This window comes from Gopherus flavomarginatus, chromosome 21 (assembly GCF_025201925.1).
Source record: "Gopherus flavomarginatus isolate rGopFla2 chromosome 21, rGopFla2.mat.asm, whole genome shotgun sequence".
Lineage (NCBI taxonomy): Eukaryota > Metazoa > Chordata > Testudines > Testudinidae > Gopherus > Gopherus flavomarginatus.
In genome coordinates this window covers 11,197,103-11,222,592 of record NC_066637.1, presented here as the reverse complement: position 1 = coordinate 11,222,592, position 25,490 = coordinate 11,197,103, and the positions used below count along the sequence as shown (strand labels likewise).

At 40.8% G+C, this 25,490-nt stretch overlaps 1 protein-coding gene across 5 annotated transcripts in view; it reads right to left on the bottom strand.

The window, feature by feature from the left end:
* Nucleotides 1-25,490, bottom strand: part of KIF1B (kinesin family member 1B) — a 138,073-nt gene that overhangs the window by 77,479 nt on the left and 35,104 nt on the right. For 3 of the 5 annotated variants that reach the window (XM_050931863.1, XM_050931864.1, XM_050931866.1), the window contains exons 3-15: nucleotides 25,113-25,189; nucleotides 21,868-22,047; nucleotides 19,442-19,507; nucleotides 16,683-16,861; nucleotides 15,910-16,021; nucleotides 14,766-14,843; nucleotides 13,890-13,955; nucleotides 10,324-10,399; nucleotides 9,944-10,022; nucleotides 9,232-9,374; nucleotides 5,672-5,805; nucleotides 2,109-2,188; nucleotides 505-580 (exon numbers count right to left, since the gene is read on the bottom strand). In XM_050931863.1, coding sequence (XP_050787820.1) covers nucleotides 505-580; nucleotides 2,109-2,188; nucleotides 5,672-5,805; nucleotides 9,232-9,374; nucleotides 9,944-10,022; nucleotides 10,324-10,399; nucleotides 13,890-13,955; nucleotides 14,766-14,843; nucleotides 15,910-16,021; nucleotides 16,683-16,861; nucleotides 19,442-19,507; nucleotides 21,868-22,047; nucleotides 25,113-25,189 — 1,346 coding nt within the window. Of the gene's footprint in view, nucleotides 1-504; nucleotides 581-2,108; nucleotides 2,189-5,671; nucleotides 5,884-8,336; nucleotides 8,379-9,231; nucleotides 9,375-9,943; nucleotides 10,023-10,323; nucleotides 10,400-13,889; nucleotides 13,956-14,765; nucleotides 14,844-15,909; nucleotides 16,022-16,682; nucleotides 16,862-19,441; nucleotides 19,508-21,867; nucleotides 22,048-25,112; nucleotides 25,190-25,490 lie in introns of all 5 variants that reach the window. The other 2 variants (XM_050931862.1, XM_050931865.1) reach the window with 1 other exon arrangement.

Sequence of the window (25,490 nt, the reverse complement as noted above, 5' to 3'; positions counted from 1 at the left end):
CAGCTTATGAAGAAACCAGCCTCTATGTCAAGGGTGGGCAAACTACGGTTCATGGGCCACATCTGGCCTGTCAGACCATTTAATCCAGCCCTCGGCTCCCACCAGGGAGCAGGGGTTTGCCCAGCTCCAGTGCTCCAGCCAGGGAGCAGAGTCAGGAAGCAGCCAGCATGATCCCCCTCCAACTGCTATGTAGTACACAGAAGTGTGGCCAGGTGGCTCTGTGCACTGCCCCTGCCTGCACCTCCAGCCAGAGCCCTCACCACCCCCCTGCATGCCCCAACAGCCTGCCCCATCCCAATCCCCCTCTGAAGCCATTGGTCCCAGCCCAGAGCACTCTCCTGCACCCCAAATCCTTCATCCCCAGCTCCACTCCTCTCACGCCCCTACCCCCAATTTCATGAGCATTCATGGCCCACCATACAATTTCCATAACCCGATGTGGCCCTCAGGCCAAAAAGTTTGCCCACCCCTGCCCTATGAGAATGGTGGTCCCACTTGGCTGACCTTTTTAGGAGAGAAGACTCCCAGTGTTCCTCCATCTTCACGAATGGCAACTCCCATCTCGGCCAGCAAGGCCTCCCTACCAAGAGAAGAAAGCAAGAAGTGAGGGAGGTGCTTTGTAGCCCCACTAGTGCAAATCTGATCCAAATCCAAGTTCCAACTTCTCAGTCATGGTTAGAGCCCTATCAAATTCACGGCCATACAAAACACATCATGGACTGATATCTGGTCCCCCCTGTGAAATCTGGTCTTTTGCGTACTTTTACTCTATAATACAGGGATTTCATGGGGGAGACGAGTGTTTATCAAACTGTGGGTCCTGACCTGAAAGGGGGTCACGGGGGAGTTGCAAAGCTATTGGAGCAGAGTCATGGTATTGCAAACCTTACTTCTGCACTGCCTTCAGAGTTCGGTGGTCTGAGAGCGGCAGCTGCTGGCCAGGTGACCAGCTCTGAAGGCAGCGCCCTGCCAGCAGCAGTGCAGAAGTAAGGATTGCAATATTATACCCATGCCACCTTTACTTCTGCACTGCTGCTTTCAGAAGTAGATGGCTGGAGAACAGCAGCTGCAGGCTGAGGGCCCAAGCCCTGAAGACAACAGCACAGAAATAATGGTGGCAATACCATGCCATCCATCCTTGCTTCTGCACTGCTGCTGGTGGCAACACTGTCTTCAGAGCTGGGATCCCAGCCAACAGTCGCTGCTCTCCAGCTGCCCAGCTCTGAAGGCAGCACCTCCACCAGCATACAAGTAAGGATAGCAATACCGTGACACCCCTACAATAACCTTGTAACCCACCACACCACCACCCTTTTGGGTCAGGACCTCTATAGTTACAGCCATGAAATTTCAGATTCAAATATCTGAAATCGTGAAATTTGTTATTCTTTAAATCTTATTACCATGAAATTGACCAAAATGGACCGTGAATTTGGTGGGGCTCTAGTCGTATAATATACTGCGCTACCAACCAGCCTGCATTCTGACTGGCCACTAGCCCACGGTGGTATCTTACATATGCAACAGGATTAACTCCTATCCTTCAGCTCCATAACACAGAGGGCTGCAGAACTTATGCAGGTCTGACACTCCAGTTTAGGGCAGGCAGTGATACATCACAAGAGTGAGCACCTTTTACAGTATTTATTAGTATATAAGCTAGACAAGTTACCAAGGCTTGAGCTGATGTTTCTGGTTCATTCTACAATTAGTCTACTCCCTCCAGCAGATGAAATCACCCTAAAAACTCAAAGACAGTTAAGATGCTAATGACCAATCCTCTGTGCTGTCCTGAATGAAACCCCAGAAGGCTGATGCTGCAACTCTAGATGCTGCTTCATTCCCACCCTTACCCAACAGGAGTATCTTCTATGACAATTCTAAGCAGTATCCTTGGGCTATGATATTGAAATAGCTTCTGTCTCCATTACCCACTCACCTGTCATAGTAGAAAGCAAAGAGCAGATGACATGCCACCAAGAAGTATGCTAGCTACTTCAATGCTCTGGTTTTCTAGGGCAAGATCAGCTTTTGACTATCTCTTTCCTTTCCTCCCCACACTTCTCCTTCCACCCCCAAGGACATCCACAGCATTTCTTGCTCCTGACCTCTCCATCCTAATGGCCTCAGTCTTCCGCAGCTTCTCCTCCCAGGTCTCATTCAACTCTGCAATGATCTTCTCTGATTCCTGTGTAAAACCACAGTATAGAATTAACGACTGAAGGAGGATGATATGGAATCCCCCAATTTAACACATCACATCTCTAAGAACCAGGGCTATCCAAGTATTTCAGACCTAAATGGGATCTGAATTATTAGGACCCAGCAGCAAATGCTCAAGTGCTAATTTTAAGCCTCATTGTCAATACAAAGTTAGTAACACAAAGCATCTCTGGGCAACCCAAACTCCTCCTACAATACTTACAAGAACTAAGAACCTCCATCTTTGAAGTCAACTGTTATTCCCAAAGCTGTATACGTTCGTACTGGCCAGGGCCTGACCAGCCTAGTTATTAGCTACAAAAAACCCGCAAGCAGCTCCAATTCCAAGTCAATGGGCTATAAGCATCCAGAAGATTATATGGTAAAGACATAATGGGTGTTGTTTAAGTCTCCAGGAAAGGAATTTTGTTAGATAAAGCAGGAACAGGTCCTGTCTGAGAATTTTTTGCCTGTATCAGTCTCAATATCAAAATAGCTAATAAGTCTTGGATTTTAGTATCTCATCCTATAAATTAGTTTGTAATGCATTCTGGAGCCTTCTGGATGAAAAAAGTGTTACATAAATGGGTGTCATTGTAACATCTGTTATTTGTTCTTGCATATTCCCAGAGCCATATTTATATAACTTGAATGCCAAACACAATACAAACCAGGGTGTGGTTAAGGATGCCACACACCCCAAAAATCAGCTTCGTCATAATGGACAAGGTGACAAGTCAAATGCCTGCAGCATATGATACAAACCACACAGCCTGGTATGTACTTGCTGCACTTAGGAAGGGGCTATTTTAACCAGTTCCACCTTTGAATCTGCACTGCATTCTCAGCCAGTCAGATTGATATTCTAGTTCAAGCTATTTCATAATAAAGCTCAGTCCTTCACTTACTGTTCCTCAGCAAAGCTACATTCAAGGACGAAAATGTACAAATAAGCAAAGAGAATATTTTAAATGCATTGTGAACAGCTGGCTGCAAAAGGCTGTGGCCAGCTGTTTACCAAGAGTAGCCCTTTGTCGGGTTGCACCAACCACATTGCTGTGCAACAGGCTGAACCACTGGGGGAGGACACGATGAGAAAATTAGGAAGCTCATTAACTAGCCTCCCATTTCCCATTGTTTAATCACCCTCCATGCTCCTCTAGTGATGTAATCCTTTAGGAATGCAGCTCCCTCTCCCCCTGCACACACACACAAACATCCTGATCATTATGGAAATATTAGAGAACACATCCAAAAGCTATAGCATAGAAGACTGAATTTATCAAAAAGCAGCATTAAAAATGAACAGGTCTGCCCCAGAGGAATTCTCTCCATTCATGAAAGAAAAAGAAAAGTTAAAGCATTTATGCTTCAGGGGACTGCACTGCTGCATTAGGGACACAGGAATGAACGCAAACAGTCATACAGAGACTTCTCCCCTGAATAAAGCTGGGGGAAAGGAAAAAGTCCCTCAATTCAGCATAAAGTTGTATTAAAAGGATACATTTTAAATCATAAAATCTCTTCAAGGACTCTGAGCCCTTGTATGGGGACAAATATTCAGATCAAAAGCTTATAACACAGGCCGGGCAACATTAAAGTGATCCTTGGCGACTGTCACCATTAAAGCCAAGTACAGGCCACAGAACCCTCATACCCTAGAGACTCCCTACGAGGGAGACACGGCAATTAAAATTGACTTCCTAAACCATCTTCCAGACTTGATTCCATTTCTGGGCCCCAAAAGAGGCATCCATTTTAAGGAATTCTGAGGGCCTGCTGTCTTTAGTCCAGCCCTTCTAGTCCTAGCCTAAATCAGTGGGCTACTGTTTGCATAGGAAGTTTGGGATAAGAGCTCCAGTGGCACTGGGCAATAGGTTGTCAAGTGTCCAAGAATTTTCTTAAATGAGGTCGAGTGTCAAGCTGAATAAGGGGCTCAATTCTCTCTCACCTTGGTACTGAGTAGGATATTAGTAGCTTCCCAGCCCCACAATAATCAGTATGATTCAGTGTGGCATTTACTGCCACTGTAAGAGGGTTCCAGCACCATCTTACAAACCTGAAGCCCACAGCTTCTCTGGCAGCATTTCCCCCCCTCTCCAAGAAGCTTTTCACAGAGGCCTTTTCAATAGCTACAGCATTTACATAGCTTTAGCACAAGAGACCATTTCTTCTCTCTGGACAGAGATAAAGGGAAATATTTTTTGCCCTCATCACTTCATCCACTGTTTTGAATTGAGAAACACGGTTATTTCTCTACCCTCTGAAGTAGCTTAAGACTACAGTATAATGTATGACAATGGAGCAAAATGGAAAACATCAAAAATCTCACCCAAGCCCGGAAATCACATCTGTTTAAGAGAAGTCAGAAATCATTTTACAGGCACACCGCCCCCTCCACATTTTTTTCTTCTTCCAGAAAAGCCAGTCTGCCCAAATCCCACTGGGAAGCAAAAATAAAGGTATCCACCAACTTAATTGTATGCCCCCATTTCGCTTTTGGCTCTAAAAACCCTCAATACTTGGAGTCATTATGTTGTCCAATTGTGTTGCTCTTCCCAGCGGTGTTTTACAAGGAGAAGTTGCCTTGAATATTGATGGGAAAGGAAAAGAGTTTTCCTGGCAGCCTCACTCAGATTTCAAACCACCTTATAAAGTTTTTTTTAATTCTGGTTTACAAACGTCATTCAGTGACTGGGTGTCAGGGGACCAGAGACAGCACCATTATCTCCATGGCAACAGCAGGTTTCTAATGGAAGGAGGATATGCAGCATGTATTCCAGCCCATCCAAACCCCTCCCCCAACACAGTGTCTCATGGAAAAAAAAAGACATGAGAATGCAACACTCACATTCAACATATCCAGCTTCCCCCACTCATCCACCCATGAGGGCTGGGAGCTTTGGTAAAAATGAAAGAAACCCTTCACTGTAATGCACTTTTGATGCTGTTCAATTCACACACATTTAGGACAAGGCTTCTATTGTCTGGATAAAGCAGGCTACTCTGTGTGCTTCACATTTTAATCTGTGGGGGTAGCGTGAAGATAGTGACAGGGTTATGCTGTTCTTTTTTTAGTTTGAGTACATTTAGGTTTTTTTAAAAGCTGATTGCACTGGCCAGTTCAGGGAGATGCTGAAGAGGCCTCCCAAAACTCCCTTTGGCTACCCTGCTCTTCCATCCTCTGTTACCACCACACAAAATTGTCAGCCAGTGTGCTCTTGGATTACAGTCTGTTCTTGCCAAGTTTATTTCATTGTGGCTGGAGGCAAAAATCAAGCCCAGATCTTCATGAATGAAGCTTATATATGAACCCACTCCCCAGCTTGTCCGACCCAGCAGCACTTTCTGGGATGCAAGGGCAGAAATAGAAAGGCATAGATCATGTTTTCATAGGAAGACATCTCCCCATTACCCAGCCTCCCAGGCAACCAAAATTACACCCTGCTCAGGCTGCAATGGTACATACCTTCAAACGTTCAATGGCTTCCTCTCCTCCAGGTGTAGACATGATCCTCTCCTGTATGCTGGACACAGATGTTAAGCCCACCTGACTATTGAGAGAGCAGGAAGATGGAGATGCACTGAGGGACCCCATGGAGGCTGTGGAAAAATTGCCAGGGCGTTGATTCTCGGAGGCTAGCAAGTATCTATGTTTATTGTTCTGAAAATCTTTCAGATCTGGGAGACACAGACAGAAGGGAAGGCAGAAAGGAATAGACAAGGAGCAGAGAAAAGGGGAAAAGGAAGACAGGAAGGAAACACTAGTGTAAGAGGAAAGCATTTAAGCTGCAACACAGACAAGATTAATAGTCTTAGATGGCAGTTCTGAAACAAATCCTTTAAAAACAAATATCCCTGAGATATGAAAAGTTCCATTAAGTCCTTGAGAATTGTAAATAAGGACTCCAGTGTAAACTAATGTTACCAGTAAACTCCTGCCAAAACAAAGTCAAACACACACACTCAACAAGACACTGTAAACCAGAAGACTCCCCCTGATCTAGGTAACAGCTGTACACTGCTCTATTCCTATGATACTTTCAGCCGTCTAACACAACCAGGCATTGTCACAGTGATGAGCAATGTGGGGCTGAAGGCTGGGAACAGAGATGGCCAGTTAGCAGGAACTATACTACTGGGCCAAAAAGCCTAAGCCACTAAATTCAATCTAACTCATACCGAAGGAATCTGAAAGAAAAACAGTAATAAAAATCATGATTTGCTGAATCTTAGTCTCCAAAGGTAATATGTCTGCTGAGATGATACACAGAGCACAAGAGTAACTATAATTGCCTGTAGCTCAAGTTCCCTAAGGACAGGGTGCTGTAACCACCTATCCAATCCTTGACAGGGTGAGTGATAGGAGCATGGGCTCATGGTTTACACCATTACATCTCACCTCTACTAATCTGTTGTGGAAAAAAGCATCCACAATATATAACAGGTTACCTTTCTGCTAGAGTAGCTGTGCAAATAGCTTGAAGAGGAGGCACCATGAAGTCTCTTGACCATGACTTAGAATGAACACAGGGAAGCATTTCAAGAGATGCCTCCAATAGTCTAAATACTGAAAACCCAGGAGGCCTGAAGATGTCTATGAAAGTAGAAAAAGCAGGTCATTTGCGTACCTTTCCTTCCATTAGAAGTTATCCAGAGACCACCTACTCTGATCTGAATCCAATCCAAATACACCTCACAAAAACCTTGTGTGTCAAAAACTGCGAACATGCAGATGTTAGACAATTAAGTAGCTCAGGCTTCACTGAGCCCCCTCACACCTTCTCTCTTCCCACTCAGACCAATCCTGCCAACATAAACCTTCTGTCCTATTTCACACCAATTTAACCCTGTAGTTAGTAGTTCCTTCAACTCAGTTTGAAAACAGCCATCTGCAGATACAGGAAGTGGAAAAATACAGAAGAGGGAGAGCTGCCAGGTGGAGGCAAGCAGGTAGGACAGAGCAGGAAAGATGGGGTCTTGAAAGGCCAATGGGCACATGCACTCTCAAGGGACAACGGAGGTAGCATTTGCAATCACTTTGGCTGTTGTCGAGTCCATACAGAACCTCTCTCTCAACATCATGCACATTTCTCTGGGTGATGCTGCAGCTGCTCATGGAGATGACAGAATTTTAGGCAACAAGCTTTAAGCAGCACCAAAAGAGGAAGGCCAGGCTGAGTCTTTACACTACCAGTATCTGAGTTCAGGAAATTTCAGACAGATCTCTTCCAGTCAGTATTGTTTTGGGGTGAGCAAGGGCTTTTGAAAATGGCATAGGCAAGGTCTAAAACAAAAAAGTCTGCTTGAGACTCTTTCCCACCCACCCACCCCTCAAAAAAAACCCAAAAACTACAGAGTATCCATCGGTTCACAGAAGCAAGACATTTCTCTAAAGGTGGATTATAAAGGAGGTACACAGAAATAGTTGGTGAGGTCAGAAAGGAAAGGGATGTTATACTGAATGTTATTCTCGGAGCCTATCTAATCCTTATCAGTTTCCTCACATTAAGATGCCTTCCTTAGGAGGAAAACAAATCTGTTCTAGACAGCAGCTATACTAATACCAAAGACAAATAAGAGTTCAAAACAAAGATTGCTATCAGCACAAAGCACCCAACACCACACACGTGCAGAGGCTATCAAAGAAACATTCCCTTGGAGGACATTGTTATGGTTTCATTTTACTTTAGTTTAAAGAATCGATTCTCAAGTGTAAAATATTAACACACATTCTGGGTAAGAAACTAAGTCATGAGGCTAGCTGTCCAGGGGGAAGGGAACCGGTTTAACTTATGAACTTGAAAAAAATATTCTAAAATAGGACTTTGGAAGTTCAAACCAGAACCATTATTTGTAACAAAAAAATAGGTTGAAGTATAACCATCCTCTCAGTCTCCCCAAAACAAGGAAGCAACAGACGTTTTAAAGAGTGCTTTCAACTTTGTGCTTTAACCAAAGGATGGCTCAAGTAAAGGAGACAGAGGTTTATTTCATTTTCACAAAATAATACCCTGCAGTAACTGCTGTCTGGGATTTCCCTGTGAGTAATGCTGGCATGCAAAGCTCAGTTAAAAACTGGCCCAGCAGAAGCAGATTAGCAAGTAAGAGCTATAGAACCACACAATACACACATTTGCCTCCACTTCCAGAGTAATCATCTCCGATTGAATCAACTGAAGGGAAGCAAGAGGGAAAATACAAAAGGGTCAAAGTTCAGGATCAACAGTGACACAGGATGGGAAGAGAATACTTGGCATTTGAAAGAACAAAAGCAGTTTTCAATTTCACATAAAAATTTGTTCGGATTTGTTCCAATCTAACAGAAAGTTCTGTTTTTGAACCTAAAAACAAACACTGCATCAAATGTGAACACTTCTGAATCAGAGCTGATTTTTTCTTCTTAATCTATTCTCTTGAACAAATGACAGAAGACACATACAAGTTACACACTTCACATTGCCTATGATTAAATCAGGGTCTTCCCTTCACAGGAAAATAAGCACCGCAAGTCAGATAAAAAAACATTCACTCTTTACATACATTTTAACAGAGATTTTTTTCTACTATGAACTGAAGGAAAACCAGTTTGCCACAAAAACACACACTCATCTTAAAGGCATCTCCTGTAAAAGGAATGAAGTCACAGCCCAAATTCTCAAATAATTTAGTATGGAAGATTTTAGCTTGTTTTCTGTGTTGGAGGTGAAGGTCAGAAAAACTGGACAAATCCAAGACAGCATCCTCAAGCTTTTCTTTGAAGGCAGACAGACAGACAGAGGAGCAGAGTTTGAAGGAACATAAAAAGGTGCTAGGACATGTTATTTACAGAAGGAGACAGAGACAAGCACTCATTAAAGAAATGTGAAAAAATGAAAATTTCAGTACTTCACAATTTAATTTAATGACTACACCCCCTTCCCACATAAACCCAGCTTTCTCCAGCTCTAGAGCCTTGGTAATTAGTTTAGTTCCTGCAGCAGAGCACAGCCTCATGATGGAAAGGACTGGACTGCTTAACTGACTTACTGTCAATAATATCTCCTAGTCCTTGGGCACGCAGGAGATCCTTGAGCCTCGTCACCTCCTCCTTCAGCTCACGCACCAGCTTGGCATTGGGGTCTTCATTGATAACAGCATTGCATTTGATCTGCTTTGCACGATCTGCATATCTAAAAGCAGCCAAAAGACATACTAGTTTGGTTTTATATAGCACATATACACCAACTCTCTACAGTCCTATACAAGGCCCTGTCGTTATTTCAGACGAACAAGATGCTGGATCAAGCAGCTTTACCTCAGAAGTGCTGTAGCGTAAGGAGCAGGGGCCATACTGAAAAGGATTTAAGCTCCAGCTACTCTTTAGACTCCACTGAAGTTGTAGGTACTCAACACCTTTGAGAAATCAGGTCTAGGTATGAAGAGTGAAGCCATTTTAAACTGGGTTCTCTTCATGCATAAGATTATTTCTCTTTTGCACCATTAGACAGAAATTTCATCCTCATCTATAAGTACAGATAACTTGGAACTGATCAAACTAAACTTACCTGATTAGGTGAAGCAACTACACCCTCTTCTCTTGTTTACACACCACAGGATTGGGGTTCACTTTAGAATGATGGATTTTACAATACACAGCGTAGTCCCCTGGAACGCTCAGTTTTGCCTAATGCATATTTCACGATAGGAAGGATGGGCACCTAGATACCCGAGCTTAAAGCCAAACATTTCTACTCATTACCTTAAAGTGCTCAAAGTTTCATCATAGTTGATATCTGCCGGACTCAGAGCAGCAACCATGGCAGTTCTGGAGTTTCCACCTATAAACGAACAAGCAAGGTTTTAAATGAAGCTGCACTGGCAACTTGTAATGAGTATATTCTTTAATGTCAGTATTTCCCAGCCTAAACAATATCCATATTACAGTGCAACAAAATTACACAAAGCAGTAATAAGTAAACCCAGGGTAAATAAAACAGCTGTAACAAAAATAGTATGACTTAAAAATAGATACTTCCATATTTAATACCCATATCATACAAAGATATTACATATTTTCATAAAGAAAATTATGAAACATGAAAATGGAGGGAAATATTTGCAGAGTCAGATTCGTCATACCTAGATTTTCCCGAAGTAGCCACGTTAGCACAGAATCCCTGTATGGAATAAAGTCTGTCTTCTTCTTCTTTTTACTCTACAAAAGGAAGACACTTATTACTGAATAGTACCTGGAAAATGAAAAACTGAGTTTAGAAAAAAGGTAGAAACCATAATTGAACAGATGTTTTCTTAGATGCTTTAATCTTTCAAGGAGATGGAAAAGTATATGCAGTTTATTTTAGAAAGTTGAATGCAACGAGAACAAGGTTGGAAGTAGTGGAACTTAATTTCTGTGGCAGGCTGCAAGTCGCTGATTAGACTAAATCTGGGGTGATGGTGTCAACGTCTGGCAACAGTTGAAGGGGCTGCTATGCACACAAGAGAATCAGAGCACACATCAGATGAGAAGATTATTAAGATGCTGGACAGCAGGGCTGGTAAAGCCATACATCAGATTCCATACACAATATTAAAGGAGAGAGAGATACTGTACTGACCTTTGGAAAAGGTACATAAAGGACTATGAAGATGATAAAGGAACTTTAGGATAAGAAAAAGGAGCAGTTGGGGAAATGGGATTAGAAGAGACCAGATCAAGAGAGGAAATGAGAAATGAAAGAGGTATAAACTCTAAAGAGATAGAAGACAGTGGATGCTATGTAGGGTGACCAGATATCCAGATATCAGGACTGTCCAGATGTTAAGGGCTTTGCTTTACATACACAAGTATACCTCCACCCCCAAAAAAGAGAGTATTGATTTTTCACACTGGCTATCTGGTCATCTTAATGCTATGAGCCAAACAAAGGATTGAAAAATTAAACACTACCAACAGCGACATAAGCTGAACCAAACACACTGTAAATGTAGTTTCTTTATTTCCTTGCTTTTAATATTTCTGCCCAGCTACTTTACTCTCTCTGATTTTGTTATTTCCTTCATCCATAAATTGCAATACAAGTGCTTTAGCTGCATTATCCCTCCTTCAACGAATAGTGAGGTATCTAGGTAGTGTTTTCACATGCTACTTTATCAAATTTGAAATCAATCAGAAACTAACCGGAAAGCATAAGATAAACATTTATATAAACGGACAGGTGAGGGAACCAAACAGGATGAACAGCACTGCTTCCACACAGACAATGACTTTTAGATCATTAAAAAAAATCCCATGCAATCTGTACTTGGACACAGAACTAATGTTTCCTTTGGACGTTAAATGCCATTGCAATTAGCACTCCATGAGCTGGGATAAATATTTTATTTGTTGCAATTTTAAACTCTCCTGACAGTCTCACAGTGGGAATGCAATGGATAATGAGCCCACATGACTTGCTCAGAATACTCCTTAAAGGAAAGGTTATTCTGCATATGGCGAAAAACCCCATACAGTGGTTAAATTCTCCAGAACTAGTATCAGGATTTTTAGATTTAGACAATAATAAATCTTAATACACAACGGACAGGCTCTCAAGCTAAAACCCACTTTCCCTTTCAGGTTGTTGGACTTTAAGCTTTTCTGGAAAGCCCGAGAAGCAATTTGTAAAGACAGGGCTGGAGGGATACAGGTGGAAGGACATTTAATAAGCGACTCAGGAAAACGCAAAGATGATTAGGAAATGTGAGGACAAGGGAGAGGTCAAAAAGGATAGTAAGACTGAGTCAATGAAATTAGAAGCATGAGCACAAAAGGTTTTGTTTTATTATTTCTTTTTTGTTTTTTTAAGTAGCCTTGTACCTGACTGCAGATTAGTGGGATTTGGGGACTGGTCAAACAAAACAAGCTCACAATGCAGACAGCTCCTGAAGCATTGTGTCAATCAAGGTCATTATAAAACATTATGGGAAGAAAACTTTTGCGGTAAGGAACAGACTTCCCTACAAATTCCACTGCAAATATTTTCCATTCCCCACCCTTCTTAGCTCCCCAACTTGATTTTGATATATGAGCAGCAATTAGGGGTCATCCATGAAAGATCTCTGCAGAATGGGGTACATTGTCATCCACTGACATGTGCAAGAGAGCAGGGAGGGAAATCAGGAGACAAACACCTTGTTTCAAGTACTGCCAAAAGTTTAAATCTACAAGACACTATTAATGTAAGATTTGATTGTTCAATAGTAGTTTTGACTAGATGTTATGTGAAAGTCATCTTACTAACACTCAAAAGGTGATTACTGCACAAAAGTGAGAACCAGCCTTATAAGAATGATTTTCCCCTACTTGCCTCAGGTGAGTAACCTTTTGATGGACAAGTAAAATGAGCAAAAACTGCACATCAAGGCTTGTAAATTTTCATGGCAATTTTATAAGGTTAGCATAAACTGCAGCCTGTGAGGCATCCTTTGGCGTGAAGGAAAAGAGTATGGGAAACCACTTGTAGTAACCCAAGACGTTAAGATATTAAGTATTTCTAAGAAAAATGTCACCCACAAATCAGGAGCAGGTATGTATTATAAAATTTTATTTATTCTGCACTTCTCTCTTCCCCAACCCTAACAAGAATATTTTTATTTTGAGTTTTAGTACTGTTTTTCCTCAATAAGCCTCTTCACTAAGTAAAGTTCAGTCTACAACCCAAATGAAATTGTCATAGAAGTCTTGACAGATCCCTGCTCTTGGTTTCCCAGGCGAAGCGCATCTGGCTCTACATCAGTCTACTAGGACTTAACATTCATGGTTACTCAGCCCCATCATACCTTATTGGTGCAGTTATCCTAAAGTTGAAAGCATTAAAGGAAGAGGAAGAAAGAACACAAGATGAGCATCTGATAAGACAGACTAGACCATTTAAATTGTTACGCTGAAGGATATGCATCGAATATTGCTTTTCTGAGGAACCACATGAATGAGAATTGAATCTCCCAGAAAGCACTTAAATTAATTAGAAAGCACTTAAGTCCAGTCAGACTGTCCCAAAGGTTAAATGTTCTGTAACTAAATGCACAGCAGCAGCAGCTTTTCCAACATGCTCTTCCATTGCAACTGCAATGGAAGAAGTAAAAAGAAAGCATTTTCATGCTACTCTATGATGACCTGTTTAGATTATAGGATATTTTCCTGCAGTTTAGACATCAGGGTAAAATTTCAGTTTTACAGTAGAATAACCCAAAGACCAAATGATCGCATACAACCCCTTATCATTCAAATTAAGGAAACTACCAACAGGATGTGTAAAGCTCTTCTTTTAATCAAAATATGTCTGCTTTAAAAAAAAAATCACAATATTCAATCTGTAAACATGTACTCTATTTGCTTTACTTCTTACAAATTTTATGCAAAAGCCTACAAACATTTGTACTTCAAGCCTTCTTCTTAGCTAAGTAAATCAATGTTCCTGTCTTACTGTGACCCGTCCTGCACCAGAACCTATGAGATTAATAGGTATTAACAACCTTGCATGTATCTATCAATCAATAAATCAAATAAAAAAGGCTCAGCTAGGCCAAGTACAGAGGCAAGCAAAGTAGATGGAAGGGCGTTGCTGGACTATATGGACTCCGGCTGTTCCAGAATATTACCAAGCAGTGGAAGGTTTGTAAAGATGACAACTTCCTCTAGATAAATGCAATACTGTACTTACCACTTCTGCCAAGGCTGAAATTACTTTGCCTAGTGTTGTGAGAGACTTGTTGATATTCGCTCCTTCCTGGAAAGAAAATCATTTGATGTGCTGATTCACACTACTCAAACAGGAACTCTGGTCCAGACTAAAAGGAGCTGGAGATCATGGCAAGTGTCATTGTGAAAGTAGATGTTTTAGATTCACAATAAAGTTAGTTTTACTGTGATCACACTGCCACGATTATCTGGGTCTTAACATTCGTTCATCACACACGTACCTCCACTAATTTTATCATCTAAAGCTTGACCAAAACATGGGATACCAGTCTAAAAAAGCTACTTCACGAAGAAATAACCCTTACACCCACCATATATTTAAAAAAAAAAATTCGCACATTAGTGAAGGCAAAGGTAGATATTTTAAAATATCAGAATTAAAACAGAACCCACAAGCATTTTCATGCAGTCTGTTATGTTTTTCTTTTAAGTATCGCAATCACATAAACAATCAGTCTCTGAAAATAGGGGGCCTCTTTGGTTCTAGACAGCATACCGAACAGGTCTCATTTTTGCACAATAGCTAATGTGTTCAAGAACAAAGGACTACTGTAACACACCCATTACACCAGCCATAGAAAGATTTTTTATTTTATTTTTTTTAAATCAAGTTGTTATTATTTCACAGCATCATAGATCAATGGGGCTGAAGTTCTGGATCTTTGACAGGACAGAATTTTTTTATTTTTATTTTAGTTATTTTCTCCTCCATTCATTACTTAATAAGCACAAGAGTATCCCTCCTCCACCAAATAGTGGAGTATCCTCAGACATCAGACTAATGCACCATTTTCTCCTTCCTCCCTCATACAGCAGTGGCCCAACGCAATCCCATTACCTTTAATCGAGTCCCTTTGGCACCAGTTGAGTCTGCTCTCTCACTCCCAGCTAGATCCACAAGGCTAATCTTGCTGACCTAAAGAGGGAACATAGCAATAGTCAGAACTTGTTCTGGTGGAATTAGAGAAAAATAAGTGATACCCCACGATGCATGAAGTATTCTACCATCCAAAATCACTATCGCCTGCTACAGATTGTACAGCTGTACTGTTTTCACTGGCAACCAAAGTTGTTTCTGCATTAAGATAAATATATTCTGTTTTAAAGTGCAGCTACACTCTGAAAAATAGCTAAAAGAAATTATTTTGTTTCATAAGTATGTACGGACTTCCAGAGCAAACTGAGTCAAAAGATAATTTAATAGCTAGTTCTGCAAATAACCTAGGATGTATAAAGAAAAAAAAAGGCATGCTACGTTTTATTCATATTTGTATATGAAAAATAAGAACTGGGACAACAGCAGAATAGAATGCAGGTCACTATCCCATAACCCTCAAGAGCCAAAACAATTCAGGAGGGAAAAACTTGAGGAGTTTTGTCAGCACAAGTAACAGATCTGACCCAAAATATACACGTTTTTTAATATAGTCACTTTTGCATACAGAGCCTCTTTGCTCTTCCACTACCCAAACCAACTGCAAGGCTAAACATCTCCAATCATAAAATGTACTTCCTTTTAACATGCAAATTTCTCTTGTTTTGTTTTGCCTGAGTATCACTAAAGCAGGCCTATGCCTGAGAGAGGCTGCAGAGGATAGTTAATGAGGCAGCAATTAGTTAGGCCCTGCTAAGCAGAAACACTGAAGCTTCTGTGTAAAAGCAGGGGAAAATTTTACTTCCCAGCTCATTCCAGATCCATCTTTCTGGGTTTACTTTCCTGTCCCCTCCCCACCCCACCACCTCATCTCAGCCACTACTTCAAACACAGTTTACGAATGGAGCCCAGCCCGCACCCCGCCAAAAAAAAAAAAAAAAAAAAAAAAGGTAATAAAAGTGCTCTGACAGGATTGATATGGAATATAAGTAAATTCTCCCCCACTGAGAACTACATTACAATGAGAGAATTCCTAATTCGACCCCTAGTAAAATGAGTTAACTGAAAGCAGTAGTAAGGTAATAGTCAATTTTCCTCACTCATCTACCTTCTCGGTGCAAAGATCGGTTTCTGTGTCATGTCTCTTCTGAGTAAAGACAATCGTAAACACAGCGTGAGAGCGGCTACTGGTTTCATTCATGTTTGTAGCTGCCACAGTCCTAAAAAATAATAAGTTAATAACATTCATTTTTTTAAATGATCAGTAGGCTCCATGCTGCAACTACAGTTATCTGAACAGTTTATATGGAGTACTGTCAATCTACACAATTGCCTTTGCTTCCCTAATGCTAACCCCACTCTCCCCTCTGTACCAGCCTCGTTACATCATCTTTTCTTTCTCCACAACCTGCTATATGGATTAATCAACCAGAGAGTAAGTCTGACAGGTCAACTTTACTGTTCCTCACCTTTTGGGCGGCAAGAAGTAGATTTTATTTTAACAGATTTATCACTGTATTTTTGTATACAGAGAAAGCTAAAATTAAAGGCATGTTAGCAAAAGCAACTGCAACTACTAACGTACTTTACCAAAAGCTACTGCAAACATAAGGCATCAATAAAATGACTTGCAAAACCATTTCATAATACAAATTAGTGTTTGCCTCTAAATTGCATTAATGCACCAAAGTGTATTTTCACACCAGGATTAATTCCTTTAGCAATTTTTAAAGCAAGTTCTAGCTCCACATATGACAAGAGCTGCACAAAGGGGATTTCAAAATTGGCACGATACATCATGGTCCCAGATGTGGAGCAAAAACACTACCACCTCACCACCACCCCCAATGGTACTGAGAGCACATCCACATCATAACCAACCTGGCTTTGTTCCCAGCATCCATGAGGTCTGCAATGTCTGTATAAGAGGTGACTGCTAACTTGGACAGGTCCTCCACATAGGGTCCAAGCAGAGGGTGCTCTCGCACCCGCAAGTTCCCCTTGTTCTTCGGATTCAGTAAGTCTCTGACTCTCTCACAATAAATCTCCATGTAACTGACCTGTGAATAGATTTGCATGGATAATTTACAAGTCTTGAAGGCCTCATTTTCTACTGAGTGAAGCTCTGCAGCATTTTAGAGCACCACCATTAGGAAGGAGTCCTTCAGTTAAAAGGTGCATCCACAATTAAGATATGTAGCAGCTTGACACACTGATGAGGCGAAGGCGAGAGTAATCCCACATTAGGTCTAAAATGTAAGCTTCACACTCTCTATCCATAGCAGTTTCTCTCCTCAACTTTTTCCTGGTTGGTCCAAACTAATATCTGTACTGCGGATCTTACTTTCCAGAAATTGTGCCACCTAAGTGAAATCCACTACTTATGTGGGTTCCATGATGAAATGAAGAGTGAGTAAAATATATCTTTGACATACAGCAGAATATGGGGCTTAATGTTCAATCGTGCCACTTTTGGCTCTCTAGTATTTAAAGCAGCACACACTGCAGGCCAGATAAAAATCCCAAGCCTCCAATGCACTGACAATGCCAACTATAGTTACCTGTCAGACTTGCACACTAACTCCAGCACAATTACAAAGCTAAAATTCTCTTAAGACCGTAATTTTTAATTTGGCATGTTTCTCAGGGCACCACGCTTATCCCATGTTAACAGGTACTTAGTGACTTCAGCATCCAAAAATATTAAATGAAACAGTAAATTATTCCCTTTCATTCTGTGGGAAGATTTCAGATGGAAGCAGCAGTTTTAGAAATATGAAAAGGAACCCCAAATATCTAAACCAAGACCAAAATCCAGAGACAAAGGAACTTAAAATATCAAGTGGGACACTGTTGCACAAGCAAATGTTTATTTTAACGTTTACATAATTTCTGCAACCCAGTTCTAGCCTTTCCTCCACCCAGTTTGTCTCATGTCCACTCTCAGAGCCTTCCATCACAATGAAGATCATTTTTCTGGCTCCCTTACACAGTTCTCTCTGGACTCATCCATTCTTGCAACAAATAGTGGAAGCCGTTTGCAAGTATGTTGCTCTTTCCTTTCACAAGTACTAAGCATCCTGTTCCAGTGACATTCCCACCCTCTGATTAAGCTCAAGTTCCAAAGTGACCCAATGCTTTAAAAACTATTAAGCTGACCAACTCTCCTGACTGTAAATCAGTAGCTTTTTCACAGCTCTAGAATTCGCTACAAGCTGGAGTCATCTGCTTACTTAAAAGCAATGGATACAAGAACAAATTAAGCTGGATTTGATTTCTTTATTTCAGAGCTTGCAGCACATTATTCTGTTTTATGTGAACTGGTCCATTAAAATCAGTGCAAATATTTTTCCTTTTAGACTTTTACATTTTTCCCAATTGCATACTCTGACTCCAAATGAGAAAGAAAGGTTGAGAAAGTTACTAATTTCAGGACGCTATATGAGAAGACAAGACCTGAAGAAGAGCACTGTATGAGCTCAAAAGCTTGTCTCTTAACAAAAGAAGTTGGTCCAAAAAAAAAAAAAATACTACTCTCACCCTCCTTGCTTCTGAAAAGAGAGCATTCTAAACATTTTGGATCAAGTCAGATAAAGACAATCATCTTTAAGTTATAATACTTTCAACCAAACTCCTTGTGCAAACAGGTTCTAAATTTTAATAAGTAAAATTCAGTTCAAAAGAGTCAGTTAAAATGGGGTCTGTTCTGAAAAACTAAAAATTGATTTGAGTTTCACAAATATTGTCTAATTGTTAAATTTGTTTAGTTTGCACATTTAAAAAGATCAATTTACTAAAACGCCCTGCAATCTCACTCTTGCAGCTGAAACTCAAGCTGCACTCTGATTTACCCATCACCACCTGTATGAAAAGATTCTGAAGTCAGAACTTGGTTACAAAACTTGTGTGACCCAGGAGAGAATCCAGCTGATTATCTCTTAATTGTGCTGACTTGGAGACTAACAGGGATAGACTTATTTGCCTGGAACATGAGCAATTATAGCTAAGCACACAGAGCAGATCTGCCAACCAAAGTGCTATTTTTACAGTCCACATTTTAATCCTTTGCCAACTACAAACATACAGATCTTCCTGCACATTCACTTGGCTAGTAGCCTGGAAATATCCTTTGTTCTAGGACTTAGCAAAGAGGACTAGTTTGGTCAGTTGGACAGGAAGAGAAGGTTTAGACTGAGCCCTGTTTTTTTCCAGTACATATCTTGGATGAACTGTGTTCTCATTCCACTTATGGAAGAGAATGGCATCCCCCAGTAGCAGACTAACAGAAAATTCCTGCATAAGATTGCAACATCAGATATTCTAAACTAGGCCTACATTTAATAATAACTGAAGTAATGACTAAAGGCAACTGAGAGAACACACTGAATAGGTTTCCCAACCAATAGTGGCAAAATGTTCGCAAGTTCATTTTAAGGCTTTTCAGGCCCAGAATTCATATTCGTACAGACTAGTTTACCTTAGAAAGGCTTTGTTCATACATTTGTGTCAGGTGAGAAAGGGGAGTCAAATGTTCATGAATATATGAAGCAGAAAACAATACCAACGATGTAGCAGCTTCTGCCGATAAGCAGCTTCATACCTACTAACAGGAACATGCCTCAGTCCACCAGTGTACTCACCTCCACAGAATAGGACATCTCCTCATTACTGTTGTCATTGATTTGCTCAAACAGTTCTTCACACAGCTAGAGAGAGAGTAAGCCTGAATCAGACAGCAGTCATGAGTGAGCAATAACAAATAATTACTGTTACTCAATCTGTTCTTCTACCCTTCCTATCTCCAAAAGCCACTTTAATTACATCAAACCACCACCACACAGTGTCCTGATAAAAATGCAGTTAAACCTCATGCCCAATCACTAGTATTCAATCCTTTGATTTCTCTCTCATCAGCTTTGCCTTAGTTTAACATTAATCCGCAATACAAAATCAGAATTACTCAACATAATTAGAAAGACAAGGTGGGTGAGGTCATCTTTTATTGGTCATTTGGACCAACTTCAGTTGGCGAAAAACGAACTTTCGAGCTTACATCGAGTTTTTCTTTGGGTCTGGGAAAGGTGCTTGTGTCAGAACAAAGGGCTTGGCTACACTCGAAACTCCAAAGGGCTGCCACGGGAGCGCTCCCGTGGCAGCGCTTTGAAGTACAAGTGTGGTCGCTGCTCCCATGCCAGGAGAGAGCTCTCCCATCGCTGCAGGTACTCCACCTCCCTGAGGGGATTAGCTCCCAGCCCTGGGGCACTGTTTACATTGATGCTTTACAGCGCTGTAACTTCCTGCGCTCAGGGGGGTGTTTTTTCAAACCCCTGAGCAAGAAAGTTGCAGTGCTGTAAAGCACCAGTGTAGCCAAGGCTTAAGTAAGGGTTCCATTATGGAATGGTAGATGACAATTAGGGGTCATTCTGCCTCTCCCACTGAAGCAGGTTCTCTTCTACAACTGCAGAGGTGTTAACTGCCCACTTCAACTTGAATGGGTCTTTTGCAACGTGTTAACTCTAACTGTTCCACTTCGCACTGACACTGAGAACCTTTCCCAGACCCACGAAAAAGCTCTCAGGGCTTGGCTACACTCACACTTTACAGCGCTGCAACTGGGGTGTGAAAAAACACCCCCCTGAGCGCTGCAAGATACAGCGCTGTAAAGCGTCAGTGTAATCAGGGCAGCAGCGCTGGGAGCACGGCTCCCAGCGCTGCACGCTACACCCGTAAGGGATGTGGTTTACATGCAGCACTGGGAGAGCTCTCCCAGCGCTGCCGCTCTGACTACACTCACACTTCAAAGCACTGCTGCGGCAGCGCTTTGAAATTCCAAATGTAGCCATACCCTCATTCATCTTTTTCCATCAACAGAAGTTGGTCCAATAGTATTACCTCACCCACCTTGTCTCTCTAATATCCTGGGATCAACACACCTACAGCACCACAATACAAAAATTATAGAAACAATTGAAATAAGAAACATTTTAATCTCCTCATTCTCTAGAATTTATAAATATTAAATCCTCTCCCATCTGGCCATAAAAAAATATATCTGAGGATTATTCTTCTAAAAATAACCAAAGTCCATTGGTTTGACAAAGTTCCAGGAATCAGATTTGAGGTAACTAGCAGACGCTTAAAATCAGCTAGTAACTTGTTTATATGAAGGCTGCTAAAGCTACCCAGACAGACTCTACAGGAGAGATTCTGCTTTGTTTGAGGCTTATATTTTGTTTACTTAAAATTAAGATAACAAAGGAAGCTACCAATAGTGGAGCAGCATGTGTTATAGCTGGAAATGCATTAGAAGAATTGGGACTGCCGGGGGTGAGGGGGCAGCATGATTGTGCAAGACACTGAGACATTCTTTTCCCAGGGTAGAAAGACAAAGATTGATTCTCCAGACTTCCCCCTCTCTCTAAAGAGTTTCATCAATGACCCACCTCTTTAATTCTTACTGAATAAGTATTCTTGTACTGTCCTGTCAACAATCAGAGCAAAAGCCAGGAAACTCAGTGGAATCACGCATCTATCTTACCTTACTGAGTTATTTTTGTTTTCTGTTTGTTTGTTTTGGGAAGAATTACAAAAGCACAGATACAGCATTCAGTATTTAGTTCTTGGTTTTAAATTCTGTAGAACTGTTCTCTTTGGCATCATTTCTCTACTTCTAAATCTGAGTCACTCGTTCTTACATTTTTAATTGCCTGAGGTAGAGGTTAAACATGACATCTCCTCTGAACAATCTACAGTCAAGATATAAGCCCCATTTATTCTACAAAAACAGCTAAGTTTAAAAAGTTGAGAAGCACATTTGCAAACAAGCTGTGCTGTATCTTTTTTTTTTTTTGCAGGTATGGACAGAAAACATGATTTTATAGTCATGTTAGACAGCAGTGGTAGCCTATGTCAAAACTGACTGCACCAGATCAAAGGTCTATGCTTTCCTTCCTGAAAAGTAAGATTTAGTTCTTTGTGAACCATTACTGCAAGGTAACAAATGATATAGTAGCAAACATTTAAATATATGTTTTGTGAAGTAAATACCCAGCCTGGGCTTTGTTACCTGTGGGATGATGCCTGCCTGGCTTTCCTCCTGTTTGCCCATCATGGTGTAGGATTTCCCAGCTCCAGTCTGCCCATAGGCGAAGATACACACATTGTAGCCCTCAAAGGCATGCAACAGCATCTCCTTCCCAATATCATTGTACACACGGTTCTGAGATGCAAAGCAGGGATCTTCAGGCTGCAAAGATTAAAAGAGAATAAATACTGCCTTCTACTCCCACCCCAAAGGTCTAAATTCAGAAAGGTATTAAGAGTTATTTCACACTTAAAGAAACCTTGTGGGTCAACCCACAGTGGAAGGTAATGCTGGTGCTTCTCTTACACACAGGTTTTCCCAAGATAGTACCAGCTGAAGCAGAATGAAAACAACTTTTTAGGCAATGTCACTCTGCTGGTGGGGAAGCAATCTATTACCATTGCTGATACTGCTGAAGAAGTTCCGTGCAAAATCCCAGACAGTATTTTGAGTAAGGGAGAACAAGCACAGAGTGAAAAAAAGAGGATCAAAGTGAACAAAGGGATGGGGCAGAAATCTCAGGTGGGTTACAGCTGGACAGGAACCTGGGTGGGGAGAGAGACGGATGCATTTTTTTTTTTTGAGTGAAAGTTGTATTTGAGTTCCAGTTACCAGTCTCGACAAGCCATGAAAATGAATTAACCCATTTTGTATCTTTCAGATTCCATTTTCTACATCCCAATCTAGATTTATAATTACAGAAAAATGTCACAAATTTGTATTATGACTACAAACCCACTGTGAATTGATACACTCTTCCAACTTACCAAGTAGGTGAACAAAGCACGAGTCAGAACAATGTATCAAAACAATTTCATTTTGGCAATGACAGGTTAGTATTGATAACACTTAACTACCTGAGGTTTATTTTGTCGGTCTAGGCATTTGTATTGTGCTTATCTAAAATTCAGCATGATGTAAAACAATGAAGCCCTACTAAGACAAGAATCACTGTTTGTGTATGCACAAATTAAAAAAATTTTTTACAGGATTTTAAAAGGTCTCTGAATTTCTAAAATATAAACTGTGTGGCATTAATGTACTTGGGAAGGAAAATATCAAGAGCTCTACTTGAGCATCAAGTAGAAATATGAACAATCTTCATCTTGTTCCTGTTAAATCAATGTGAGAAGTTGGATTTTCATTTATTTTACAGAAAGCAAATATAGCCTCAAAATCCTTATGCCGAATATAGAAATCCCAGTCATGACCACTAAAAATCATCAACACTTCTTTCAGTCTAAGGCCTCTTTCACAGCACCAGCTGATAGAGGATTTTCCAGTCCAAGAAGTAGTGGAGCAGATTAATTTCGAAGTTTTGTTCTGCCAACTCCTCTATGGAAAACAACATTCAGGGGATTATGAATAAAGTGACTAAGCTGGAAACCAACATAGAAACACACTGTGGAAAAGTACAGCACTTGGACAGTATGATTAAATTCTCTGAAAACCATAATGCTGAACAAAGAGGGGCTAATCACAAAACTAGCAGAGTTTGGTTACAGACCATCAAATCAAGATGCCAAAACAAAGGAGTTCTAGGTGTTCCTCCTCTCAGGCCTATTTTCTTCTATGGAAAGTACTACGCCAAAAGTCCTGAATCCAAGGGTAGGAGATTTGACTTTGACAAAGCCTACAATACTCCTACAATGGAAAGCTAACAAAAAGCCCTGGAGAAGAAGCACTATCAAAACTGTCTGATCAGAAGGATCAAGGTAGAATTTTTGCTTGCTGCATGTACTACAAAAAGCGCGATTTAAATGGGGTCAAACTGCTATATTACCCAGATCTGAGTGCAGCCTCAGAGGCTTTTCTAAGACTTTTTGTGAACAAAAGAACTGAATCCTCCATTTTGTAGCTGGTGAAGTTGTCACTTTCAATGAGAAATCATTGCATTTTGGGATCAGACACCAGCATCCAATTACTTGACTCTACCCAATACATTGCTCAAGGCAAGGTCTAGGGCACAAAAAGACTACTAACAGAATTTACTGAGTATATTAACATCTCCTTTTGTTGACACGCTCCCATTCTCCTTTGGCTAGCTGGAGAAGCCCTTGTTTAATTATTTGGCAACAGTTTTTTTTAATGCAATATATTATACATTACAAGTGAGGTGGTTTTCTGCTGCATCAATTAGAAGAGATAACATTGAGGATGTAAAACCAGAACACCTTCTGTAGGAATATCCTTTTAATGACTACTCAAATATTCTCTCTTCCATCATAGCAGTAGACATGGACACTGTTTTTGGAAGAATGGTCATGATGTAATAGGAGTGCTGGTTGATTTTAACATTAGACTGTAACATTAATAGCAAGTTCTTGAAGATGTGCATGACCTAAAATGATAGCAAAAGCTGTGGATACAAAAGCCATGTTTTCATCTATATGCGTTTAGTCTATATAGTGCTCATGGTGTTTTCGCATCTCTGCTTGATCTACGTAATATAATGGTCTGGTTTCTTCACAACTGCTTTACTGAAGAAGAGATTTCATTAAAAGTTGTGTGTGTATATAAAGTTTGAGCTCTGGTCAAGAACACATTATCTGAGGGTGTCAACCAGTGCAGAAAATGTCAAATTCTCTTCCTATCAGCCAGACAAAATACTAATGCTCAGCTGATAAGAATAAATAGGATGATCTCTTTTCCACCTTTCAAGAAAACAGGGGAGGTGACCTAATGCAGAACTGTAGAGCTCTGCTATAGAACAATCACTGGAAGTCAGCAAGACTTCAGATCTTGCTCTCTGGAGAGGTGGGGCAGAATGCTTAGAGGACAAAAGTATATTGCTTTTACAGTTATAGGAAAAGTGGATCACTACTCTGCCTTTTCCTAGTAAGCCAGTGGAATCCAGATCACTTTTTAAACTGTGCCGCAGACATATATAGATACATGTCTTCGCTTTTTCCAACAGAAATTGGAATTTGAACCACAAAACTAACTTTTTTCCATTCTACTCTGCAGCTGCTGGAACACACATTTTTCTATTTCTTTCCCCTCTTTCAAAACACACACCCAGACCATGTTTAGACCCCCAGATCTTCTTCTTTCACATTCCCAGGATGGAAAAAAGTAGAACAGAGACAGAGCTCTGAACTTGTATCACTCAAAAGTAAAATAAAGTCACAGTAGGAGCAGCGGGTTGAAGTGGGGGGTCAGGAGACAATCCAGGCCAGTCTGACTGGTAAACAGTAGGTTCTGCTACAGTACATTCAGAAACTTACCGAGGTGTGAGACCAGTAGGAGTAGTCAAAGCTGAAGGACTTTGGTGCTTCCTTGGGGTTCTTTGGGTTGATAATACCTAGAAGAAATAAAATTCAGACTCAGCTATTCAAGGCATTTAGGGACATAAAATGAAAACCAAGAGGGTCAGATCACGAGCTGCAGCAAGAAATGTTATGACAATTGACCCTCAGACCCAGTCAATATGGCTGTCTTTGCACAGAGATTTAATAAATTACATTGAAGGACATAAGATTAGGATGGATGTTCATACCACAACCTCACAAAAAACAATATTTCTGGTAGGGCTTCCGTGAAGCATGTCAGGGAAAAGCAGATACAATCATAAGGGAATGCACCTACTAAACAAAGTTCATAAT